The 26,866-nt window shown below is 33.8% G+C and overlaps 1 protein-coding gene across 2 annotated transcripts in view; it reads right to left on the bottom strand.

Annotated features, from left to right (window-relative positions):
- The window catches only part of Ec (ubiquitin specific peptidase echinus), a 68,537-nt gene that overhangs the window by 11,781 nt on the left and 29,890 nt on the right, over positions 1–26,866 (bottom strand). The window contains exons 1-2 of one of the 2 annotated variants that reach the window (XM_083039111.1): positions 9,026–9,337; positions 6,077–6,169 (exon numbers count right to left, since the gene is read on the bottom strand). In XM_083039111.1, the coding sequence (XP_082895237.1) occupies positions 6,077–6,169; positions 9,026–9,076 (144 nt within the window). In that variant the 5' untranslated portion in view covers positions 9,077–9,337. Of the gene's footprint in view, positions 1–6,076; positions 6,170–9,025; positions 9,338–26,866 lie in introns of those variants that run through there. The other variant, XM_083039110.1, reaches the window with a different exon arrangement.

Genomic DNA, 26,866 nt, shown 5'->3' on the forward strand with positions numbered 1-26,866 from the left:
GCATTCTGACGAACTTTTATCCACTTCAACATGTTTTCATTTTACACACTCAGAGTTACACACAGATGTTAATCTTGTCGTCGTCTATAATTCTGCGAATTCATCGCGATTATCTTCGAAAGTCGTCGAGTAAATTTGTATTGCAAAGATTTTAAGAATTCGTTCGAATGCCGGCACGTTCCAAAATCGAAACGAAAACATCGTGCAAGATGAAATGTTCTCCAGAGCAGGTTAAAGACAAATACGAACTCAGCAGAAAACTCCTCGTGATCTTTGGCACGATAGCGTTGTTTGCAGTGTCTACACACGACACGTTACATGTCAGTCTAATAGAATCGCTTGGTTACACTTGGTGTAACTTTACACTGTACTTTCCTTTGTACTTAGGTCTTCCTTCTTCAATCTTCGTTTTTTTTAGGCAATAATATACATTATTATCTCTTCTGTTTGCAGTCTCGAGTGGTTTTAGTCTTACGATAACTGCGTGGCAAATACGTGGTAAAATTAAGGGCAATGACCATTTTTAACCCTCTCCTATTTTTCCTTTATTGAAATATAATTTTCATTTTATTTTCGAGCATTGATTTCTGGATGAAGTCATGGTAAATGTTACAAGCGTTATTCTATGATGTGGAACTTTGCGTAATAACGTTGCAATCTCAGTCGAGGATCAGATAAATAAGAGAGCGTTTAAGAATACGAAATGACGAAGAAGGAAAACTCGAAGGTTGACGATGAGCAAGCACGTATATCTTAGACGAGAGAGTCAGGCAAATGTCTCTTTATAAAGAATTATATGCAGCAGTTGCATACAGGATATGCTGGTAGAAACCGTTGCCAGATGAATCGATTAAACACTTGTTTAGCCGGTAAAGCCATCCTTTGAATTCGTAAACTTGATGTTGTCGTGATAAGCTCGCAATTCTTTTATTATCACGACTGCAAAAATTCTGAGTGATTCCGTAAATAATATTTTTTAAATTTTCTCGTCCACGTTCGCCAGAGAGAGAATTCTCCGTTGGGAGAATTTAAAATAATCACACGGTAAAAAACTCACTCGAAAGAATTTCTCTTCAAGTTTCGCTGATTTTATGTTAGAATTTCTCTACGCGACCTGATCCTTTGGACCACAGGTTGAATAGTTTGCCGTATATTTACAATAAAAAAATGTTTTGCAATAAAATTTATTTCTTCAAATCATAAAGTTGCTCCTCCGGATATTAACCATTGAATTGAATGTTGATGAGATCATCTCGTTCCATCTCGATGTACCACGTGCTTCTCTCGTTCCGCCGCGTTAACTTTTCAAACAAACGAGGAGCAACTTTCTTTTATCAGAACCATCGCTGCTCCATGTCTTTGTACTTAACTCAATATTCTATAAACTGTTTACCATTGTTATTCAACTACGCGACACTCTTATGCACAAAAAAGATGATACATCATCACGGAACAAGATTATGTCGCAAGTTCTTTCCTTGCTTAACAGCTTCCGCTCCAGTTCCGGATCACGAAGAAGCGCGCGAGGATGGAAATATTTTCCTGCGCATAGCTTCGCTAACTTGAACACGATCGCGCGGTGAAACGTGGAGGAAGAACCACAGAACTACCTGCCTGCACACGGTGCCGTGCACCCGTACCTGAAGCCATCGACTCACGGTGTACTGGCGAATATCTCCCACTCTCTTTTCTCGTTCTCCTCGTCTTTCTCTTCTCTCTCAGAGACCATACGGTGTCCCCTTTCTCTCTCCATCCCACCTTTTGATAGACCCAAGGAGCCAATGACGTCACCCGTTTACTATCCTACGTTCACCTACCTACCTGAGCTACCAGCAGCCCAATCAGGGCTGTAACTCGTTGGAACGATCCGTAGGGACGACTCGTTTCTCGAGAAAAAGATAAACCGCATGATGAATCGTCCAGTTCGTCGTTTCCGTGAAAATTTTCCTTTTTTTTTGCTATTAAAAAAAGTCGTCACTACGCGATAATTCGTTATAATGCGGTTTACTTTTAATTTATTTTTTTGTGCAATTGATCGTGATGCTGCGACGTTATTTCGCGATTAATACATAAAGCATAATAAAAATTCAAATTAATATTTCGCATCGAGCTCATCTCTTCAAGGAATCTATAAAGATATTGATGCTTCCTTGTGTAATTGCAATTACTCATGTCAAATTCAACAACATCCCTCGTGGGCGATCAGCATTTCGTATTTCATTGCTAATATTCACCTAGCTGAATTATGAGAATCCTGAGGAATGACTACATTTGGTCATATATAAATATACGTAGAGTGTTAAAATAAATTGTAAGAAAATATAATGTAATACATCGCCATGTAAGAAACAAATACGATTTAATGACGAAATATCGAAAGCAAATCGTGGATAAAAGTACTTGAATTCAAACTATATATAAAGCCAGTATACTGTATTTAATATTACTTGTAAAATATTGTGATGAATTAATGTAACATAGTATTGAACAGGAAATTATGTCAATTAAATCTTGATGGTATTATTTAATCAAAAAGCGTAGGCACTTGTCGCGTAAGAGAAGTAGCCACTTACGTAGGCTTAAAACATTTCCTCCTTCGTGTGCGAGACAGGATGCAGATTTATTTAAATTTACTTGTAAAACGCCCGACTTTGAATGAGTATTTAAATGGTAACGGTAACATGCCTGCGCTTTCGATGTGTAGCTGTAAAAAGATTCAGCAGTCGCGAATTAAATTTCCTTAATAATTTTTTCGAGAAAGTATCTTAATCTTATTAATTTAGATAGTAATGCAATAAAAAAGTATGTTATTAAATATAAAATATAACATTAAATGAAAGTTGAGAAAAGTAATTTGCATTGCTGTTGAAGATTCCGACATAAGAATTCAAAGGAATTATTGACGTTGACTGTAAATGATTTTATAATAGCGGGAAATTATCTTGGATATCCGTAACCAAAGTGGTAATCCATATAACAAGTGTTTTTTCAACAAATTATCGCGAAAAAAAGATTAGCGCGCCTTCAGCAAGATTTATTATGTATATCGTGAAAGTAACAATTTGCACTTTATTTAATATTATTTGTAAAATATTGTGACCTGATCTTACACAGTATCGAACAGGAAATTTGATTACGTCGGTTTGTTATTTAGGAATGGTCTTAATTGACAGTTTTCAAAATTATGTATACAGCAGTCATTTATCATTATCATCTAACTAATTGTATTCAGAACACGAAACATGCAAATATATAAGAATTATGCTTATATGCACTGCCGATATGATCTGTGCTATTAGAAACACTGTACGGTTCATATCACACAGCTGCATCAAAATTAAATTTTATAGTGTGAGAATTGTATATAAATTTTGAATATTTTTTCGATTCTTTAAAAATTGTAGATAAGTAGACGGGAAATACTTTATGAAGAAATGTTGTCGCATAAATAACCATCAAGCTAAATTAGATTGTTGGCACAACATTAAAAATTCTGTTCTCTTCCATAATTAACAACGTACCTTCGGCTACTAATAAGAAAAAGTTGAGGATATTTATGCATGTATAAATTAAGATGAAAACAAACTGAAAATAATTAACAAAATTTAGTCCAAAAATATATATTTAATATGCGCAATTGTTTCAAAGTTAATGCTTATGGAGAAGAATCGTACCACATGACTAAGGAATCTTGCAACATTAAAATATTCACGCCCCCTCCCCCAAAATGCGTTCATGATGAATCATCTCAGACATTCCATAGGGTTAAATTCCTTATTGAGTATATAGATATTGACCTTCGCCTTGGTATGAAAGAACGTAATTTTTTTATTAAAAAATCTTTCTCACTTATATACCATATAGTAATTTTGTTTAATATCAAAGACAATTTAAATTTTTAATTTAAATTTTAAGATTTGTAGTTTCATAAACTTATATTTTTGTTTTAATATTAACTTTAAAATATATCAGTAAGCGCGAAATTTATGTACAAACAACTTTATCTCTCTCTGCGTTGTAGAAATAATTATCCAGAAATTTTAGGCGCTTTAGGAAGATAAAGATTGTCTAAATGCGTCTTGAAAACATATATTTCACGAAATTATTTCGAAAACATAAATCTTGAAAATTTGTCGCGTGACGATAAGACTTGTAAAGGATTTTCTAAAGTCATAATTATTTGTCTGTGCAGGTTTTCGGTTATCCTGTGTAAGATATACCAAGTGGTTTCTATAAGTTACCTGCATAAAAAGCCTAAAAACCTTGACATGTCAGACATTAAGATCCTAGCCCGCTCAAAGAAACTATCTCAAATACTAAAATTCTTCTTTATCCTAAAGATACAAAGAACTTTGTCCTAAGTATATTGTATTCCAAATTGAAATGTTATATATAAACGCAAGTAAATAATTCAATAACAAATAATAATAAACGACATTTACATTCAATGCGAAGTTTAAAACAAATGAATGTTCTTACGGAAAGATTATTTATCATTATTAACGCATCACACGATTATCATCAAACGTTATTATAAATTGCGTAACAATTATGTCAAGTGCTGTAATAAGCGAGGAAATGAGCTTGAAGTGTTATTTTCGAATTGCGGTAATTTTGGACAAAATTGCACCGCTTGAAAGACGAATCTGGCAACGTGAAACGTATTCCGACCGGTGATTGTTCTTACGAATCGTGCCCGGTACCCTACGCCTCGAGCAATTACTCTCAAGATTGCTAATTAACCTCGTGAGAAGATCGGTGAGGAACTTGCATTTCCACCTACTTCTCGAGTAGCCTCGAATATGCGACGCTACCGAATACTGGTCTACAAAGTTCGTAACTCGCTTCTTCCCGTGATGGATGAAATAGCTGACCTACCACGATAAAAGCAGACAACGTTTGCCACGATGGACCAACGCGCGGTTATCCTGCGGCGCTCTTCACCAATCATGAACGAAAACGAAGAGAACATTATATTGGCAAAAAATCCGTGGATCATAGATCCCGTTACAATGGTTAGCCATATCTCTACGTGATCGCATAGAACGCGACAAAGAAAATTATAGCAAATATAAAAAGCGAGGCTTCTATTTTCAATATTCTATACACCAGAGGAAGGAACGATTAAATCTATTCTACATACTAGAAATATACAATAAGCGTCATTAATGTCTTCCACTTCCGGTTTATTTTTGAATCGATCACATTACATATAGACATTCGTGCATTGAAAAAAATATTAATAACGCCTATTGTATTGTTGCAAAGTTCATTAATAATATTTTATATACACTTATTATATTAAACTTTAATTCAAACATGTTTATAAAAATTAAATGAAAGAACCAAATTAATAGAAAAGTTATAGTAAACATGATGAACAGATTAATGCAAAATTAACTTCTCTGCTATAAATATTATTCAAGTAAATTATTCATTTGCATCGTAGATTCATTGTAAATATTTCAGCGCGAAGAGAATAGCTTACGCGTTGAATAGAAAATAATTAGCTTCGTCTTTTCCTCACGAGTAAAACATCAAGATATTTTATCACACCCCATTTTTACTGTTACTGTGGGATTATTTCCAGATGATTTTCTTGTTGAATTTCATATAGCGTAAAACTTATCCGGAAAAAGCATTCAGTTTTTTCTTTGTGCGAAAATTACTCAAGGTTCTGTTTCCCTTTGTTAGGATGCGAAGCTACAAGAGCTCATCGATACGTAAAAGTGTCAAGGCAGCATATTATAAAAACCACAGCTTAGGACATTTGTCGTTACAAGCGCAACTGTAATCAATCTTATTGCATGTTGTAACTAAAAGTTATAATTGAGAGGAAGACAAAGAGAGAAGCGGTTTAAATATTTAACTTTACAAGTTCTACAAGCAACTTCTCCCTTTATGTACTTTTGTTTCAGAATATTCTCTAAAATTGCTTATAAATTATATATATAAATGTACCTATATATATATATATATATATATATATATATATATATATATATATATATATAATAGATATAGATGGTAATTATATTAAGAGAATTAGTTATTTTGCAATTTTTTATTCGCTTACCTTGAGTGCGCAAAAGATGCAAGATTCTCGCATGCAAGCATGTCCGGAAAGTTCTCTGAAACTCCGTCGAAAAATGTCAAGATGCCACAAGACCTGAAATAAAATTAGAAAATCTTATAAATTTCTCAGAATAATATTGATTCAAATAAAAATTTTTCAGAAAATGTTCAGCTAAAATAAATATCTTATTCTTTCCCTCTCTTCCTCTTTCCCTAAAATTTTATATTTATTAATTTGTATTTATAATATCTATCATTCTGAAAAGTTTTTAAAGTCTATATGCACATAAGTAATTTAACAATTTTAGCAATTATATATATTAATATATCATTTACTCTGCCAAGTTATATGCTATTAGTCGTCATGCACATGATTAAATTTCGGCATCAATTCTGAATGAATTTATCATATCCTTTGCATTAGCATATATGGCGTCGAGACAAAAAAGGTAGCACGTGGGTGCATACGTAACACAAACAAATATGTAAATGTGTCAGGATCTTCTGTATGGCATCTACGCACCCATATACGACAGTAGCCCAGTGTATCATGAGCGCATTATTATACCGGGGGAAAGTAAATCACGATTTCCGTGCCCATGTCCTGCCGTATAGCGGAACATAACTTCCCTTTTCCTGTGTCACGATGCGAAACAATATTCGATGCTTTTGAGAATAATATTAAATCTGAGTTTTTTGAGCACAAAATCGCTTTAATTTAAAAATTTTATAAATTTAATATTCACATAATATTATAACATATTCTATAATAGTGTAATTTTTACAACAAAGTAAAAAAAGTGTAAACATCCTTTATATGTATAAAATAAAATATTTTACAATTGCACGTTATATACGTGTTCACTGTAAAAAAAAATAAACTTTGTAATTTAAATATAACTTTTTAAAATACAATAATAATATAATGCGATAAAAAATTAAACTTATTTTATTATATTGCGTTAAAGCACATACTTCTGCAGAAAGTCATTTTCATTAAATTGGCAGAAATTTTATAAATATTAATAAAATTTATAATTACAGATTTTATCTTATGTTTTATATCTTCTATTTATATTTGATTTTATATTTAAATTAATTATATAGGATTATCAAATTATTTATATGTATTTTTTAAATTATTAAGTAAATTAATACACGCGCATATCCTTGTTTTCTTATTACTGCACAAATGATTATGCTTCTTCCTTTCTGGAACTTTGGCGCAAAGTTATAATTTCATAGAGCACACTCATCTCAAGCGCGCTTCGATATCTGTTAATTGGTTTTCTACTCAATGCATGAACCAATTAGCGGCAAAAGTCTGCGAAAGACTTGGCAATAACGGTTATTAATGCTTATTAATCCGGCAATTATTTATCGAGTATCTCATATGTAATCAATAATACTGTATAATTACACATACAGTATAAAGAAAAAGTGTGAGAAAATGCAAATTTTGGCAATATTAATTAAATCAAAGCAAAATAAAAGCAACAAAATTTAATTCTTGACAATCAATTATAAAATATAATAATAAATAATTAATGTACATAATTAAAATGTAATTAAAACATACATGATTAAGATATGCGTCACCAATCTTCGCATAATTTACTGCTCACCCGACCGAGTTAAGAAAAATTTCAAGAACGATCGCATGAATTGTGTCTGATGAGAATTTCAAAGCGCTCCAAATACCTAGTTACTGCTGCGTGACGATCGTGCGAGATATTTTTCATGGTAGTATTATTACGAAGCTCATATGAGCTACATCTGCACATGTAGTGATAAAAATAATGCAGAAAACTTTTATTGCAGTAATATCTTGATTGACGCTTTGATCAATTGTTCTTAAAATTTTACACAACAATCATATAATAAAAGACAAACCGCTACGCGGATACGCTAAGCTTTGCCGCGTTTTCAGCAACCGCAAATGTCTGACCGCAAATGACTATAATGATTAAAAAGCCGCACCCAAAACTTTCCTTAGGATCGGCTAATCTATGATGCGTCGACTTCATCGACAGATCAAATATGAAATTATTCTGCGCTTTACCAATGAGTTTGAAAAATCAGCGTCACACTTTGGCGCGCATGTAGAATCGCACGGTTTGCGTTAGATCTGATTAATTAATAGTAGAAAAAAGTGCGCTGAGAATGCAGAATTTTTTGCAATACAATAAACGGGAAATGCCGCAACGTTATTATCAGAAAATTACGTAAATAAATTATCCATTGGTTTGCCGCGCCCCTTCGAGAGCTCGACCTTAAATCTCTCTACGATAGAAATATATGAATATTCGCGTTATCTTGCAAAACATTTTGAATTGCAAACTAAATATGAAGAAACTGTAAAGTATTTATACTATTTAAAAAATATTTGTTAAATATTTATTGCAGAGAATTTTTTTAACTCATTCTGATTGACATATCTTATTAAATAAAATGCTTTTACAGCATCCCTTTTGCAGTAGCCCTTCTAAATTAAATGAAAATATTTTTATCATCATATTACAAAATATTTTATAAATTTTAAATTTCGTTCTTCATAATTAATAGTCGACAATTCAATATCACATTGAAAATCAACTTGATGTATGTACATCGCAATATTATTACCGCTCTAACTGTCGACACGATATATACATTATCAACATATCAATTTCTTCGCACAAAAAAAATATAATTATAATAATGCCAATTTTCATAATTTTTCTTTATAATGTGAGAATATCGATGTAATAACCGTGAGATGATTTGTACGCTGTGGATAAGAATCAACAGGTATCTCGAGGTAGTATAACGGTATACGGTATTATCGTGCGATATTGAACCGCGCAACTTACAATGACGTTCACCAATTTAACGATGGTGAAAAATAAGAAAGTATCTATAAATAACAATAAATAACAACAAAAGAGAAAAAAGAAGTGCAGAATCGAACCTTGGCAATCTGGAAGAGGGCCTGCCTTCGCGGCCTCTGATCCTGCTTCATAGCTACTGGTTGATTTACTCCAATTTGCGAAAGAACGATCTGTCACACCGTTGTTTCGTCACAAAAATCCGCGAAAAAAACATTCGGGAATCATCGATAAATGTGTCAATCGTGAATTGCACTGTACATTACACACTGTACTCCAGAGTGATCAAAGGAAACGCAGAACGCGATGCGGTCGCGCAAGGTACTCTCTTAAGCTAGCGTCGATGTAACAATGCTCTCAGACGGGGCCGGGAGAGTTCAACGATGGTAGCGCTACACGGGACTTCTGCGGTCAGGTATGGAAGCGAACGGGGACCGGCGAACGCGGTCGTGGGCCCACTACAGCTCGTATACTATAGTATGTTCGTACTACACTACGAGCTTATAGTACGATGTATAGTACGCTGTAGTACGACGTTCGGGGTCTTACAGGGACGCATTTCTTTCGTAGGCAGGTAGGCACGCATCGCCTACCTGCGTGTGCGGTTTTTTAAAGACGAATTCCAATTCAAAATCAAATTTTCTTGATAAATGTACATACTATGCAATGTGAATCTATTAATTAAAATACATTAATTACATTTCAAGAAATTATTTTTTAAAAAAGTGTATAAAATAATATCAAAGTAAATAAAATAAGTTCTAACATTAACTTTTAGCCCCTCTTATATATTCCCCAAAATATACAAAGTATTCCAGAATTGATAGTAAAAAAAAGAGTGCATATTCTACAGGTCAAAAGAAGGTAAAATTGTCTTATAAACCTATGTCCGGAAACGCACCCCTTCTGAGAGCTACACCCTCCCTCTTAAAACACCCTTTGAAATTTTGTTAGATAATTTTTGACAACAAAAATGAATTTTAGACAATATACAGATTGGATAATATGCAGTATAGAAAATTCGAGTTTTTTCAGAAAACTTTGGGGAAGTGTAGCTTAGAAGGGGTGCGTTTCCAGACATATGTTTATAAAACAATTTTATCTTCTTTTGACCTGTAGAATATGCCTCTCTTTCTTTTACTATCAGTTCTAGGACACCTTGTACATAATTGTAATAATAATTATAAAAAGATATATCATTGTAAAAAGTTAAATGTATTTAATATTAACTTTAATATATTGTTTTCGTAATAAACCTGTATATTAATATATTATGCGGGTAACTAGACAACAATAAAAGATAAAGCGCAAGTGATTAATAAATAAAAATAGTGTAAGAGGAAGGTCTTTTAAATATTATCATCTGGCACAATTTCTCTAGGATCAATGCCGTGCAAATCCGACCCTAACACGTTTACTACAGTCTATGTAAGCATCGGGCATTTTTACTATGAGACTACGGCGTGGGTGAGAGGCCTGGGATAAGTCGGCTTATAGTGGTTGAGGGGAGAAGAGAGGATAAGCATCAGAGAGAAGGGCGACCAGGTTTTCGGTGGAGCGGAAAGGGGAAACAACCAGCGTAGGTTGCCGCGAAAAAGCGTCGGTGTAAGGGATAGGGGACGAAGATGTAAAAAGCGGGGATGTAGCGAATGAAACGGAATAGGAGAGGGAATCATGGGACTGACAACGTTTTACGTTACGCTACGCTGCTACGAGAGATCGTTACGCAATTTGATTTGGGAAAGAATGAACGGGCATATATAATTTGGGAACTCTCTCTTTCCCCTCAGGGTTAGATGGATTGGATCTTTAAGCCGACCGATGTATAATGGACGATCTAAACGACGATTTAAAAAAATACATTCTAACACTTTTAAAAAATTAATTTCTACTTATTTTATTAATCAGATCTAATAAATATGACATAAATTTGATATTCCATCCTAAAAAAATATATTGAGAGAGAGAGAGAGAGAGAGAGAGAGAGAGAAACAAAGTTTTGTAGCATAATCTCTCTCTTTCTAATGTTTTTTGAGTATGAGTAGAGAATATTAAAGATACGTCAGTTTTATTAGATTTAATTAATAAAATAAGTAGAATTTTTTTTTCTAAGTATATATTAGAATATTGTTTTTAATTATGATTTAAATGGTATATCATACATCGGATGGCTCAAAGATCCAATTCATTTAAAATAAAAGAAAAGAAAGAATTCCAAAATTATATATTTTCTGTTATGACTATAATTCACGACGAATAAAATAAAGATTTCAATTATGGCAATTATCGAAGTGCGACCACGATATTAGTCAATAAAATGCTACCTTTTAGCTGTGCAATGCTAAAAGAACAGCTGTCTGCAGAGGCGTTCTCCACTATCACACAATGGTAGAGTGCACAGCACAAGGAATTATTTTTATAGTATAAATTGCATATGGCCATATCTTCAATACTGATCAATACCCATGTGTGAATTTTTTTTCGAGTGTCTATACAATACGAGTGGCCACAATGGCGAGAAAGGCAGGGAGTTATTACGATACCAGTTATTGCAACAGAATATTGGCCCATGGTAGCGTATAACTGCATTGTACACAAAGATACTTTAAACTGTCACATGTGGAGAATGCTGTGATAATTGCAAGCACAATAAATATATAGTACGCAGCGTCGCACGTAAAAATATACTTTATCAATGGCAATAGTAGTAATAGAAAGAATGAGATTTAGTGATCAAGTTGCAATCGCCACTATATTTATGCCGTACATCATTGATATTGCGTGCCAAATAAATACAATTAATTGCGATCGAATTTAAAATGCTTTATCCATAAATTGATCGTATAAACGATATTGATTGATTTATTTTAAGTCCAAGTAAACTTACTGCAAGATGCTCAATTTGAAAAATTAAAAGAAAGAACATTGATATTCCCCCTATTAATCACACGACATAAATAGATATAAAATTTTAATAATTATGAGTCGGTAACAAATCAATACTATTTTGCGTGAAATCATTATAATTCAGTGATTTGTTTCCTCTACAAGTTACTTGAAAAGACTCCAGTATTCAAAGTGATTTCCAGTATCGGTTTGAATAAAATCAACGTAAAACATAAAACACTCTCAAGCACAAAAGAAGCGCCAGGCGTTTGAAATTTTCCAGACTCTATTAGGCAATAAAGAACTTGCTTCACGGAAAAACGAGACGCAGTAACGAAGGAGCAGACTCTGCTGCAGGATCGCTATAAATCTTATCCTCAATGCACAAGCCAAATATAGATTTTCGAAAAAAAAGAAAAAAAAACACCTGCGTTTCCAACTCAAACACTTTCAAATCTCTATTTTTTGACTTGTGCATAAACATCTTGCTTCACAATTTACTATCTCTATCTTAATTTTTTTCATTGTTTTATTAAATCTCTCCGACTTATTTTTATAAATATAAACAAATATACTTTTTTTTCCTATACGCAATATAGAGATATATTTCTTACTTAATATTAAATATAGAATTATTGTGTGCCATATTTTCTCGAGATTGCAGACAAAGAGATCAGTTCAAAGAGAGGATTACAGTAAATTACTTCTAAAATGTCAGCGATCCATTACATGAAGACGTTCTCAAATCATCGCGCTTTACATTGCAAACACATCGTATAAGACTCTATTGTTCGAGACAATGCACTGAACAACTTCACGTTAATTTCCCACCGGAAAAATGTTCATGTGGGCGTAAAGGCGCGAAAAAAACCTGTCAGTGTACGGAATGATTGAATAGATTCTATTCATTATTGATAATTCAAAATGTCAAGTTATGAAATCTAATATTTAAATCTAATATACATTTAATATTTCAAATGCAATTTTCATGTTTTGTATATAAAATAAAAAAATATGATAATAGTTTAACTGCTATCCAAGATCCATATCTTGTAAGGTTTCACGAGTGCATCTGCCTTCTCGTGTCATTCTACAGTGCAGATGGGGTAACCAATAAAGTACTGCTATACATTAATTAAGAGAATGTTGTCTTATGCAATAAAATAATAAAAATTCTATTAACCATAACTGGAATATAAATGTAACTCAGTATCGAAATTTTTGTTCGCAAAAATGCGGTTTTAGAACAGAAAACGCTTTCCGTTAAAATATTGAAAAAAACACATACTAGTGAAAAAACACCCGCAGGTGTGACGAAAGTTTTGCTTCATTCAGACTCACGATCTAAGGTGCATGAAAAGGGAGGCTCCAAGGCAGTGAATAAATAGGTACAAAGGAACAGGTATAAAAATATTCGAGCACGAAGCTAGGGGTCGTGCGAGCTACCTGCTGTATTTTAAACAACCTAAAGTCGGCAAGGTGTTCAAACTGAGCTGGGGTGGATCGAGCGAAGTTTCAGGTGCGCCGATCAAGGAAGCGATCATCCATTCGTATTCAGCGATGTGACTCTATAGCCGACGACCCGCTTTTAACCCCACATGTGAGAAGTATTTACATTTTAGATGATACCTCGGAGCGACGGACTCCAGTTGCATCCGGGTGTTTAGCTTCGAGTGCGCAACTCGAAAGAAACAGAAAGAGAGAGACAACTTTAGAAGAATCTTAAGTCACCGACTTATCATCGGATTACGATAAAAACTCCTAGTCGGCGACCGCGAGACTTTTTAATCCGCTTCTCAAACCGTTATAATCCAGAAAAAGAAATAATTAACCAGACTTATTATAAATTATTAATGATAATTAAGACTAAATAATATAAATAAATAGATCATTATTTAAAAAAAAAAATTATATGAAGCCGATTAGAGCAATATCAGATTAATTATTTAATAATTTAATTCAACAACTTGTTATCATTTCTGAAGTAAGTATATGATGCTTCGATATTTTATATGGAACCACTAACAATCAGTTATTGATTTTTGTCATACACTCTTTATCTAATATTTTATTAATAATTATCAAGGATATTTGTCTGAATTTCTCAAATATGATTGATTCAAAATCATCAAGGCGAGCTGCAGGTGTCTTCGGGTTAGAGTAACGAATAAATGTCAATCTTAGAGCAGAGGTGCCACGCATTCTCGGTCTTCGTGATCGAATCACGCGGTGAAAGGAAAAGATTTCACGTACATCGCGAATGCGCCAGCGCGGCAGTATACTCATCTTTCATGATTTATGCAACCTCATTGAAGATGATGCAGAAGTTATCCCCGTGAACGCTTTGCATTCGTTCCGCAGTCATCTCGTTATGGTCGTCCAACAGAAACTAGATTATAAAAAACGAATCCAAACAACACGATTGAAACAACAACGATCGAAGCTATTTTTTTGTCGCAAAAAAAGAACGACAGTTTAAGTAGCGTAAGTGCCTATTATTTTAAAATATTAAAAGAACTATATAAAAGAAATATATTTTTTCTCTTCTCTCTTGCAAAATTTAGAGAAATATATTAGGGCACTTTAGCGCTGCAGAATAAATGCTCGGATTATTTGTTCAAGAATAAAGTGAGAAAATAGATTAGCTCGAATATCAAAGTAAACATAATAATATACAATCAGCATGTTTCGTGTTTATATTCTACGAATGGCAACCTAAGAGTGTATAATCTTATCAGTGTAAGATATAGCTCAGCATCATGAGTCTTTCAAATAAAAGTGATATGATTGTCTAATTATGAAGACTCTCTCTAAATACACGGATGCCGTGATATATCGAAAATAAATTCATTCCATATTTAAAAATAAAAATAATAATAAGACACGTATGAATCTTTTTTTCCCTCTCTTTGGAAGATTGTCAATTTTTTTCGGGAAAAATCGTATTACAGAAATTGATATTCTTGATGATATGGTACTTAATGAGAAAACTCGGAAAACTTGAGTGAATATTGCAAAATAGGCTAGACGGGCCAGAACCTTGCAAAATACATATGTGCGATGTTTGCTATAACTGTAGACTCGAGATTGCATAGCTCGTCTGGTTTCGTCGTTTCCGGAAAGTTGTTAGGCAAATGAATGCACGGACACACACTTCCCACAAGATAACAACCTGAAAAGTTATACCGCTAACATCCGATATGTTCTCTCAGCGTAAATAATTTTCGACGTTATTGTCGACTTTATATTCCTGTAAAATGAACCCAATTAAAATCAAGTTTTTTAAAAAACTTATTCATTTATTCACACATTTCGAAAACATTTCTTTCATTCCAGAATTCTTTTATTTCTTATTCATATACGAATTTCACTCAATTGTTCATTTTTTAAAAGAATAATTCCCTTTATAAGTCTTCTTATAAATATAATTTAAGTTAAAAGTATTTGTATTAAAAATTAATAATTAAACGAATGCGTGGCAACTATAAATATATTACGATTAAGAAGATATTCTGTGTGATAGTTCGAAAGTCACGTGTAGTACAGTTACTATACATGAAAAAATGCGCACGTGCTACAACTACTGTGAACAGAAATAAGAGAAAGGTAAGGAGACTATACAAATATATCGATATCGAATTGTACGGAGGTAAGACGAAAGTGCAATCACTGCATACGCGTGCACCTGCAGCTGGGTCGCTTCCTACAAGGTTTAGTAGGCGAATTGCTCTCGCAGACGACGAGCCGAAGGTAGTCAACATAATTATCATTATATGAGAAAAACGACAAATTCCTTGATTATCATCAAGCCGACAAATATTTGCCGAGCATTTCTATCAAACGCCCTGATTACAAATCTAAATCTAAGAGACGAGATTAGCGAGATTGAATTCAACCGCAAAATGTGAATCGATTTGCAAATATAAATACCTAAAGTAGTGAAAAAAAAAACTCTTGCTATATAAGTCACTCATAAATTGTAGAAAACAGTCACACCCTGATTTATTTTCCAAACATGTCATATAAGAGATTAATAGATTTTCAAAGAAATTTGTTACAATTCTGTCCTGTCGAAGGCTTTCATGAAACCCGCCGTTGTTTATCCCTTCTTTCGTACAAAGTATTATAGCCTCCACTTTCCAAAGCTACTCGCACGTGCGCCGTTCACCGCGTTAAGAAGAAGAAGATGACGACGACGATGATGATGGAAGAAAAAGAAAACAAAATGCCACGAAGAGATGGCGGAGAGAGAGCGCGGCAACGCGCGAAGGCAAAACTGGTTTTCTCTACGCTGTTATGATGGCGATGGTCCACGCCACGAGGCGTCATCACGCCACGCATACACGCACGTGGCGGTACGTGGCGTCGAGATTAAAGCGGAATCATCGTATGATTTAATGCCAGCGCGAGGCGATATCGAGAAAATGTGTGAATCGAACGCGTGAAAGAGCGGAACTTGCGCAAAAACGGTTTTGCAATGCACAACCGTAACGTGAGCGCGGTTCACGCGGAATCCCCGGTGAACGTACATATCCGCTCTCTAACATTCGCCAGTCAATCACGATCATGCAACTAGAATTCATTGTATATTAATGCGACACAGATTTTCTATTAAATTAGTGCTTTCGCGAAATTATTCTACCGCATTCTTATAAAGATATACAAAGCATGGGATATATATGTATTTAAAACCGGTTAACCAGTTCTCACATATCGGTTCAATTATATGCGATCCATTTTATGGTTGTTTTTTATCCTTAAAAAATGTAGCATTTCACCACATATTTCTACAATATAAAAAAAAATATATAATAAAAAAAACGAAGAGCAGAGAAATGAGTTATATCGAAATGGTGTAAAGAGGACGAGCTTAACACAATCCTTGGATGGGTTAATACAGCTGACACGCATTTTAACCGCGTGCGAGAGGAACCACAATCGCATCGCGAGTCTCCAGAGAGAAGAGAAAACCCGTTGTTTTCGTATAGCCTGCAGGAGACCATACTACTTGAAAAAAGAAAATAGAATGAAAAGAAAGAAGTGGAAAGGGTAGAAGAGAAAGAAGCGAAAGAGAGGGAGAAAAAGAGGGAAGGAAAGATAATAACATGCAAGAGGAGGAACGACAAAGAACCGGTTTTCCAAGAGGTAAGAAGAACATGCGATGGAGTGGAGTTGTATATACGAGTAGTAGTAAAGAAGGCCAACGTGGCCTGTTACGAGAGAGAAAACCGGTTTCACGATTCAAACTGGAGTAAAAGTATTGCATCGTCGACGACGATGCGCTTCGCTAAATTGTCCCGCGCACTTCCATGTTTATAATTTAAAAGACGTCGCATAGGTGGCCCGGAAATAGTTGCGATTTAAATGATAACATACAATTCGACATGAGACTAACAAACAAACAAGTTTATTGATCAGTAAAAAGAGAATATGTAAAAATGAAAAAAAATCGAAATTATTTTGTTAAAACTTAATATTTTTAAATAGCATGAAAGTATATTATTTTCTTGAAGAGATAATTTCTTTCTCGAGATAAATATTAGAGCTGTGTCTCTTCTACGAGTCTACCATATATAGACGCTCCTTTCTTCGACAAAAGGTGAACAAGTTATCAAACTATAATCCTCTTTCAAACAGAAATAATTATCATCACTTTTCATTATATAAGAGTCCTTTTCCTTGTGCATATATAAAATAATTAAATGTAAAATAAAAAAAAATGTAAAATATAAATAGGAGCAAATTTAGAAAATATATAAAAAATTATATAAACGGTTATCAAACATTAATTATTATTCACAATACGCTGCTCACGGTATCGTCCTAAATTATTTAAACAAAAGCCGAACCTGATTTTATCATGAAATAAGTTTATCTTGAGCGTGCGTCATCGGACTCTACGTTCTCCTCTTTCATAGTAAGAATCAGATACCCTATTGTACGATTGTTCGTATTCATTGTCTGTCAGATCGAAAGTTTACTCGTGCTTGATATCGATCGAAAGAAGATCGATATTATCAAAAATACTGTTGTAAAATTAACAATAATTAATATTTATGAGTTTAAATAGATGCATGGCGATTTAATATTCGCTTGTACTAATCTCATATCAAACAAAGTTTCTAATTAATTAAAATCGTCGCATTATGTTTTGTTAAGCAACACATTACAGATCAAATTAAATAAAGCAATGTATGAGAAAATAAAAAATGAAAAAATAAAAATATATTATTACAAGTATTTTTTTTTTAAATTAGAAAAATTATATTCTCGCACACACGTCCACGTATATAGCAGAGAACATTATTGCGCATCGTATAGTAAGCAAAAACTGCAAGAGACAACAAACATCTTTGTAATTCCATCGGGATGATCTTTACCACCTCTTCTGCTTTTCGTAAAAAAATCCAAAGACAAAGAAGCAGCGCGGGAAAGATTCCCATTGGACGCGCGGTTCCCGCGAACCTTACTAAGGGTGATTTCAACGCCAACCGATCGTGGAGGAAAGATGCTCTGTTGGAGGCGGCTATGCTGCGCACGAAGACCATCTTCCCTCCATTATCATCGGGGGGGTCCATTTACTCTCAACATTAATATCTCCCACACCTCACTAAAGAGAAATTATCTTTTTGCAAAAATATTCCTCCTGCGAGTATATTTTGCCAAATCAAGAATCAAATGTGCTTAGCATTTCTATATTATAATTAATATAATCGTTACTGTTCTTATAGCAAATGTAAACCGTTGGCTTACATTTTCGATATGATATTTAATTCCTAACAAATTATATTATTTAAAAATTTATTTTTATAAATTTTAAATAATCATAAAACAATCTCAAGCTGAAAGCACAATTCTCCATCATTTGCATAAGATTTAGGACACTACGTATATTCGAAGGAGTTCTCCTGGCTAGTACGAGTGAGCGGTTCTTTGTTCTTCCGTAGACGCGGACCGAGGTCAAACGAAACACAAGGGAGAGTGGTCCACGGTCACAGCATCCACAAACCAGTTTCCGTTAAAAAGATCTGCTCGGCGGCGCCACCGTACGATGGCTTAAGCGCGCCTTTCCGAGGAACCGCGTTCTCCAAGGCGGGAGGATGTTGACCTGCCATCGCCATTTTGAATCACGGGATACGTGATCGTAGTACTATACCCAGCTGGTACCTCAATATTACTCATGCACGACGTATACGAGCGCAAGAGCGCACGTGCGCTTCTTGACATCGAGTCACGTATCGCGAGAGATTGTTTTTATCGAAAAATTATGTCTCTATATATTGTGGTACATAAACTCTTATGCTCGTAAATTTATAATATTATTGGTATTTTTAAATATCAACCCTATCACTGCTGCACATGCTGATTTTTCAATAAGAGCAATTCAATATTTCCTTTATTAAAGGATCGAAGAGATACTAAAAAAATCTATGACTCTAATGCCAAAATTATACAGTATGATGTGTTCATTTAATTTGTAGTATTTTCATTACAACAACAAGGAAATAAATTCAATATAATTCGAATTTATCGTATCTGTTTGTTATCGAAAAAGAGGGAGATTAAGTAACGGCAAATTTTATCTGAACTGCATGATTTACGAACGGCAAAACAATTATATCTGAACTGTAATGATTTACGATTATTATGCATTGTTTACATGTATGAAATATGGCTGCATACACGTATAAGCATACTCTATCACTGATATTTGCTAATCAATATTGCATCACGCATAAATCGGTCGGCGCAATAATAAGGCCACGTCATGCTATTGTCATTGAATCCAAAGAGAATTGTTATCATCAGAACAATAAGAAAGTTACAAAATATTAAAGCAATTTACCACATCAGAAACATAATTTAGAAATATTAATAAAATTTCACTGTGTGTAAAATATAATTTTTTATCACATATTTCGCGTTATATAATTATTTATAATTAACACCTTAATTTTTTTAATTTATATATTTATTTATATTGATATATATTAATATATATTTATTTTTTCTCTTCGTTTTGTGTGTTTAATTAATATTATTAAGAGATGGATTTTACTATTAATGAGATTGATTAGTTTATTTTCATTGCAAGATAATATGTAAGATCTTTGCATTTCTTGACGAATAGATTTGTTTTTTCGAACCAAGCAACTACTTACTATACTATAGATTAAAATATGCCTATTTAGTATAGAATATGCTTGTCAGCATCAACTACTTATTAATACAGAAGATATCTGCTGGCATCGACTACAAAACCCTCAATAGATACACCTGTTCGCATGTCATAGAGCATTTAAATCAACATTCGCTAACTGCTAGACAGCTCCATCGAGAGAAACGACTGTTCTCTATATTCAAGTCTATTTTACATATTAAAAAAACACGTCGCCGAAAGTTTCGGTGAGAAAATTTCTTACTATTACACGAATTAATCGACCTACTTTAATAGGAGGCAGGATATTAATTTAATGTCTTCGAAAGTTTAATCGACCGAAAAATAGGCGTTTCAAATATGTATTCTGATAAATATGTGAAAATATATATTGGATTTATTTGTACAAAAATATTTCTTTGAAATATAATTTTTGTACATATAAATTATCTAAAAATCTTCTATCTAAATTAATCTTATGATAGTAGCAAATACGTCTCCATTCACCGTAACAATTTTCTATTATTATTATTCTTAGAATCTATGAATCTGACAGAGAGTATTTTTCTTTCACGGTATATCGTTTAACTGTCAGAACAAAACTAAATCGAACATATTTCACTTGCCTATCGGATCTTTCCTCTTATAGACTAACGACTAACCAACAAATGTGAAAATTTCTTAAAGACAAAAATATTATTAAATGGTAACTAATTAAGTATGCTATTTATGGCAAATTATACGTATCACTTGTAAAATTAAGTTAATTTAATTAAGCCATTTATAATATGCCAATATCAATATGTCTAATCAATAATAACACAAATTATAATATGTGCTATTTAATATGCTAATTTAATATATTACAACAAATCACTCAGTATATCATAAAAATATATAATTCTTTTTATGTATTATAACACACAAAGTCAAATACGAATTCTCTGTTATTTGTCACGTTATACATATAATCAACATAATTACTCGTATCCAATTTATTTTCACGATCAATTTCTGTCATGAATTAAAGTTCTGAGTCGTAATGTATGTATATGTAATGTCGTAATGCAGACATCGCTTTTGGTACTCATTTACACATATTCATACATTGCTATCTCTTACATATTCATATGACTACTCGACCGTACGATCCTTTGATCGATGAATCGTGAGAAAGATTCATTCGTATATGCTAAGTAGTACTAAAGATTTTATTTTATTAAGTATGAGTTTTATCTTTCTTTTTTTTCTAGATTTTATTTTATTTATACTTAAGCATTTTAATAATAATTTTTAATACATAGTAAATATTATCTTTGAATAAATAACTAATTTATTACTTTTTGCAGAATAAGAACAATTTAAATATCTCAAAGCGTCAATAATTATTTAGGACATTAAAAGAATACATCTTAATCAGAAATTAAGTAGACTCTTAATTAGAATGTACAGAATATTCGAACGTACAACAAGATAATCTGTGGAAGTCTAATAAGACGAATCGAACGTTACGAGAACGAATTTGGCACTCGAAGGAAAGAATGGAAGAAACAATAGGCATCGATGCGAAACCACTTTTTTATCTGATGCGAACATACTTGCACTGACACGAGAAAATTATCGTGACCTCTGCGGGTGAGCGTCGACCATGTGAACCTACAAAGCAGAAGCTGTTCCGGTGGCGGCTTCCGGTTCAACCTGACCTCCACACTTTCCTGCCCCTTTCCCCTTTCGACTTAGTTAGTCTCCTATTCAACCACCATCTTTCCTATCTCTTAAGCATTTTACTATACCATTGCCTACCACGTGGTCACGGTGGTTGAGCCACGTGGGACCAGGCGTCTCAAGTGTGCTTTAATAATATCGGGGTCCCTGGCATATATGTACGATTGGACCTGATGCTAAACAGTATGAAGTGTGATATGCTCTCGTGGAATCATAATACTCCTCCCCTATCTAGCTATATGTGTATATGTGTGTGTGTAATTCTATTTTTTATTTTTTTTTATTTGGCGCAATGCACTCTCCTTCGCATCATTTAGTTATACTACTTGATTACGAAAAGATTGTGTATCAATAATTTAATTTTCTAAATCTTATTGAATAATCGTTATTTTCTCAAATAACGAATAATTTGATTATAAAACGTGTGAAAAATTTGTTTAAAAAATAACAAATAATCATGAATAATAAATCATGTGAAATTTAATTTCTTATAAAATTGATGAATGTTTTCCACTTTAGCATTGAATTATTTAACATGAAAAGTTTGTGCGGCGCCTCCCTTGTTTTCCACTTTAATTCACCGCCTCTTCCTTCGTACGATCTCGCTTTTGTATTTCCCTCAGTTATCTTACTACAAAAGAAAATCTCCCTTCTAGTCTCAATTAAGAGCAAGGTTATTTCATTTACAAGCTCTCCTATTACCCATCCTTTCTTTAATCAAAAAGTGTAAATTTTCTACGAGCAGATAGCATCGTCTAAATTTAAGAAAACTCTCGAGTCTGTTATTCTGTTACAATTATTATAGCCTTTCGCGAGTTTTTTTACACAAAGTAACATGTCTCATCACTATAATAAAAGTCACATTAATAACAGAGATACGTTAAAGAAAAACTTAATTCTCAATTAACTTCCAATTTCTCATTAAATTTAATTTAAGATCGGGAATAGTATTACTGCAATGAGTCATTGTTGAATCAAAGAAACTAGCTTTTAGGGATAGACTCAGGGACTCCAGACTTCTTTGAGACGATAACTCCCACGCGAGGCAACTACCGTGTCCACGATACTAACTTTATTCCTGAGATTGATCAATGGATAACAATGTATTTCTCGTGAATTATTATGTAGCGTATCAAAATGTATCTTCAAAAATCAAGTACACGGCGCGGAGCAAAATTTTTTGTAAAATTTTCGATCGTAATCTCCATTGTTATAAAAATCTTAATATTCTCGCGATGAAGAAAATTATTCAAGTAGTTTGAACGAGAAAGAGAGCGCTCCTGTCTGAACAAAAATTAAATTTTATTCAAAACATTGAACCGCGCGCGAGATCTCGCGGCTCTGATACCACTTTATACATTATAATATTGTTTTTTGTGCGACAATTAGAATTTTAGACATCTCACCGATTGCTGTTACCGATAACGCATCCGTAGAATAATGATTTAACGCAACCCTTGTTAGCGACGATATTATCACAGCGCGCATTACATTACCTTACCAAATCATCAGTAATAGCGAAGCGAAGCGACGGCGCGTTGCGTCGACTCGTGAGAGCAACAAAATTACAACGATGATTACCTGTCCGCCGTTAATTCAAGTATACTAACGATTCTCAGCATGAGGATTCCCACGAGACTGTCTCGTACGAGTACGAACGCATGTTTACCCGCCCATGTACTGGGCTCCTCCGAGTAGACTAAGAACAAAACTCGCCCCCGTATTTGCTACCGTGTTGGCTACTTCCTTTTCTTCGCTTTAATGCGAATCTCCTTCGTGTAAAGGAGTTTATGTGCTGTGGTACAGCATATTCATTTTCAAATGAATATCAACGAAAAAAAGTTGTTGAGTATCTTGACAAAACTCATGAGAACTTAGCTCTCAACTCGAGCAATTCAATAATTATATGGTACAGATAGAGTATTATATATTATATGACAATTGATATGAAGATAAATATCGCATATTGAAAAAAAAGATATAATTATAGTTTTATTATAAATAGATATTTCTGAGAAAAAAATTCATGTTTATTAATGGTAAGAAAAATCTTGTTATTTGATTTAGATTAATTTCATAATTATATAAGATTTGCAAAAATCTAAAAAAATAAGAAAACAATCTTATTGTTTTAGCATATAAAGGAAACTAAACAATGGCTTAAATTGTGTGCAGTTTGTATTTCGTTCTAATCCTTCAAGTTGTTACTGCTTTTTAGAAATCTTTCAAGAACAAAGGTAACACTTAAAGAGAAGAAGCTGAGGGAGGTCGAATATTCAATTTAGTTAGAACAAAGAAGTTTAGAAGTGCAAATTAACTACATCTTTTACAATTATACAAACAGCGTCTTCCAGATGACAAATAAGATTTCTTGGAAAGCCGACTCATTCCTCCTTAGCCCATCATTGCAAATTACCCGCCGACACAAGCTCGGGATAAGAAAAGCTTTTCAAATCATTATCATTAATACATTGCATTCCGCAGCAGGAAAATATCAAAGAAACATCGCTAATTTCCTGCAGCATTCTCGGCGTTTTCTGAAGGCGTTAAAACTGTCTTCTTTCCAATGCAAGCAATTTAATTTCCCTGCGCGTAGCGTGAATCAAATAATTCTTATTTTTTATTTCATCTTATTATATTCGTAAAAATAAATATAATTCTTCTACGATATATATAGATCCTTTTGTATAAAGTACTTTTTTATAAAAATTGCCTAGCTAGCATTCGAAGATTGGAATACAATTAGTGATACTTATATCACGAGTATAATTGAAAAACTCGTAATCCATTGCGGATAAAAATCGGGAAGAATAATCGCGTGCAAAATATGTCCAATGTAAGGAAATTGCAGCCGACGAAGAAAATTGCTTAATCGCTCTCTGCCAATAAAAAGAAGCGGAGGAAAAATAACGATCAATGGAAAATAGAAGGAAATATCTTCCATTTGCGTGCCTCGCTATCGAACACTGGAATGCATCGAAGCGGCAGCGCGGCTAGAAGAACCGCAAGAACGGGTAACCGGGCGCCTATCAGCGGCTGTTAACCGCCGGTTGCACTCCTGTTTTCTTTCCCCTTTTTTTTCGCCTGGCTTCTGCAACTCGCCACTTCACTCTAATACGCGACCGCGCCCACAATGCTCCCGTTTAGCGTTAAAATCCCGCATAAGGCACGTTAACCGCTGCACAGGACACGTCGCCATTTACTATCGGAAAAGAACGATAATATAGTTCTCCTTGTAAGCAAAAATCTTTTTTTTTTTTTTTTGTTGTAGAAAATAGCGTTTGTATTTCCAGCGCATCATATTTGATAAAGCGGACTTTCGATCTGTCAATGATAATGAAAGACTTTTTAAGGATATAGAATGTCGAAACATGAGTCATATCACGTAATATCGAGATTTCTTTTAGGTGAGCACTCATGGATCACGAGGATCGAGATCGAGACGATGTAGGAGTACACGATGATGTCACTAACAGCGCAAGAGTAAGGAGCGCAAAATTTTACGCTAGAGTGAATTTCTCAAGATTTATATAAATCGTGTAGTGCATTAAACGACATTCTTTCAAGTGACTATTATGTGTAATGATCTCGACATATATTCTGATGCCATGTCATTTATTATACAAACAAGCCGATTATGATCCCAATGACGTTCAAGAATGGAAATGGGTCGCGAAGAAACGAACGTGTTGGTAAACGTCGTGGCTTACGTCTGTCAACATCCCTAACGGGACACTAAAAAATTGAAATGTGCTATTTGTGTCACGAAAATCATGAATTAACTTTGTATCAAAAATATAAACGGGACCAATCTTTTCTTCGAATGTTAAATTCGTATAATTTTGTGTAAAAGAAACGTAGCTATCAATTAAAATTTTGAACTAATTCCAGTAGAATAAATAAAAAATATGCTTACGCTGTTAGCGGCTTTGTATATTTTAAAGATAATTCCCACTTATTAAATAAAATATCTAGCACACATGAAGGGTTTATCAGCGAGAAGGGTTTATCACTATAGTGTTAGGCAAAACGTGCGAACGCTGCAACATCTATAAAGACGAGATTCAGTTCCCAGAACTTGAGATGAGCGAGACGGTTCTGGTCCACTAAAACCTAGACTATATTACAGATACGTTAACGGACGAGTGTTTCCAGAGTCCGTCGAAGCGTCAAAGGCGTTAGATTTCACAGGCTGATCCACATTAAAGAAATCGCTCGAGTAAAAAGATAGGAACTTAGATAAACCCTGCCATAAGACAGCTTAAATTAACACAGTAGGCCGTGCGTGAGTTATGACCAAGATGGTATACCTAAATCATTCCAATTGAGAGTCATAAAATATTATCCGCATATGTTACGAATCTGACTGGAAAAATTAGGAATTATAATAAAAATAATTGAAAATAAAGTTAAAAAATAAATCGATATAATTACGATTCTTTCCTATAAGTACTATTTAAACTTATATTCTTATTTTCAGACGTTCTTATTTTTAGACGACTATTTACAAAAAAAGCACGTAATTTATATCGCGGCAATTTAAAAAAGTCAACAACTAATTTATTCGCGTTTCCTGCATTTATACACCAATTTCCATATATTATCTGACAAACATGACGATATGTCACGGACCGAGCGAAAAGAAAAGTCGTGCGTAGGCGGTCGAGACACATTCGCGCGTACTCCTTGTGCATATATAGTGCGTGTGAGAGTACGAAAACACACATATGTACGTGCGAACTCACGATCGAACGCACGCGTTTCTCAGTCTCGCATCGCAGACTTTTCCCACACGTGGTTCTTAGTTAGACACGGAGCTCCCTTTTCTGTTCTTTTCCTAGGTCGACTTCGTTCCGTCTTAATCCCCGTCGTTACCCTTCCCATATGCACGTCTCCTCCACTTCCCCATGTCTTCTTCTCGTTATTCCTTTTGGTCTTCTTCGAGTGACCGTTGCACAAACGTACTCTGCCATGTATAACTTTATGGTTTTCGCATATAGGCTTTTATTCGCGATCTATAACCGATAGCGACTGCACGAGGCCAAATCGATACAAGATGATCCCGAGAATAAAATTGTTAGTAACGGTAAAGGAAATTTATAGAGCGTTAATGAAATAGATACTATTATTTCCAACTAATTTTACGCGTTCTGCA

This window comes from Prenolepis imparis, unplaced genomic scaffold, assembly GCF_030444845.1.
Source record: "Prenolepis imparis isolate NDT839.2.m4 unplaced genomic scaffold, iyPreImpa1.0 SCAF_5, whole genome shotgun sequence".
Classification (NCBI taxonomy): Eukaryota; Metazoa; Arthropoda; class Insecta; order Hymenoptera; family Formicidae; genus Prenolepis; species Prenolepis imparis.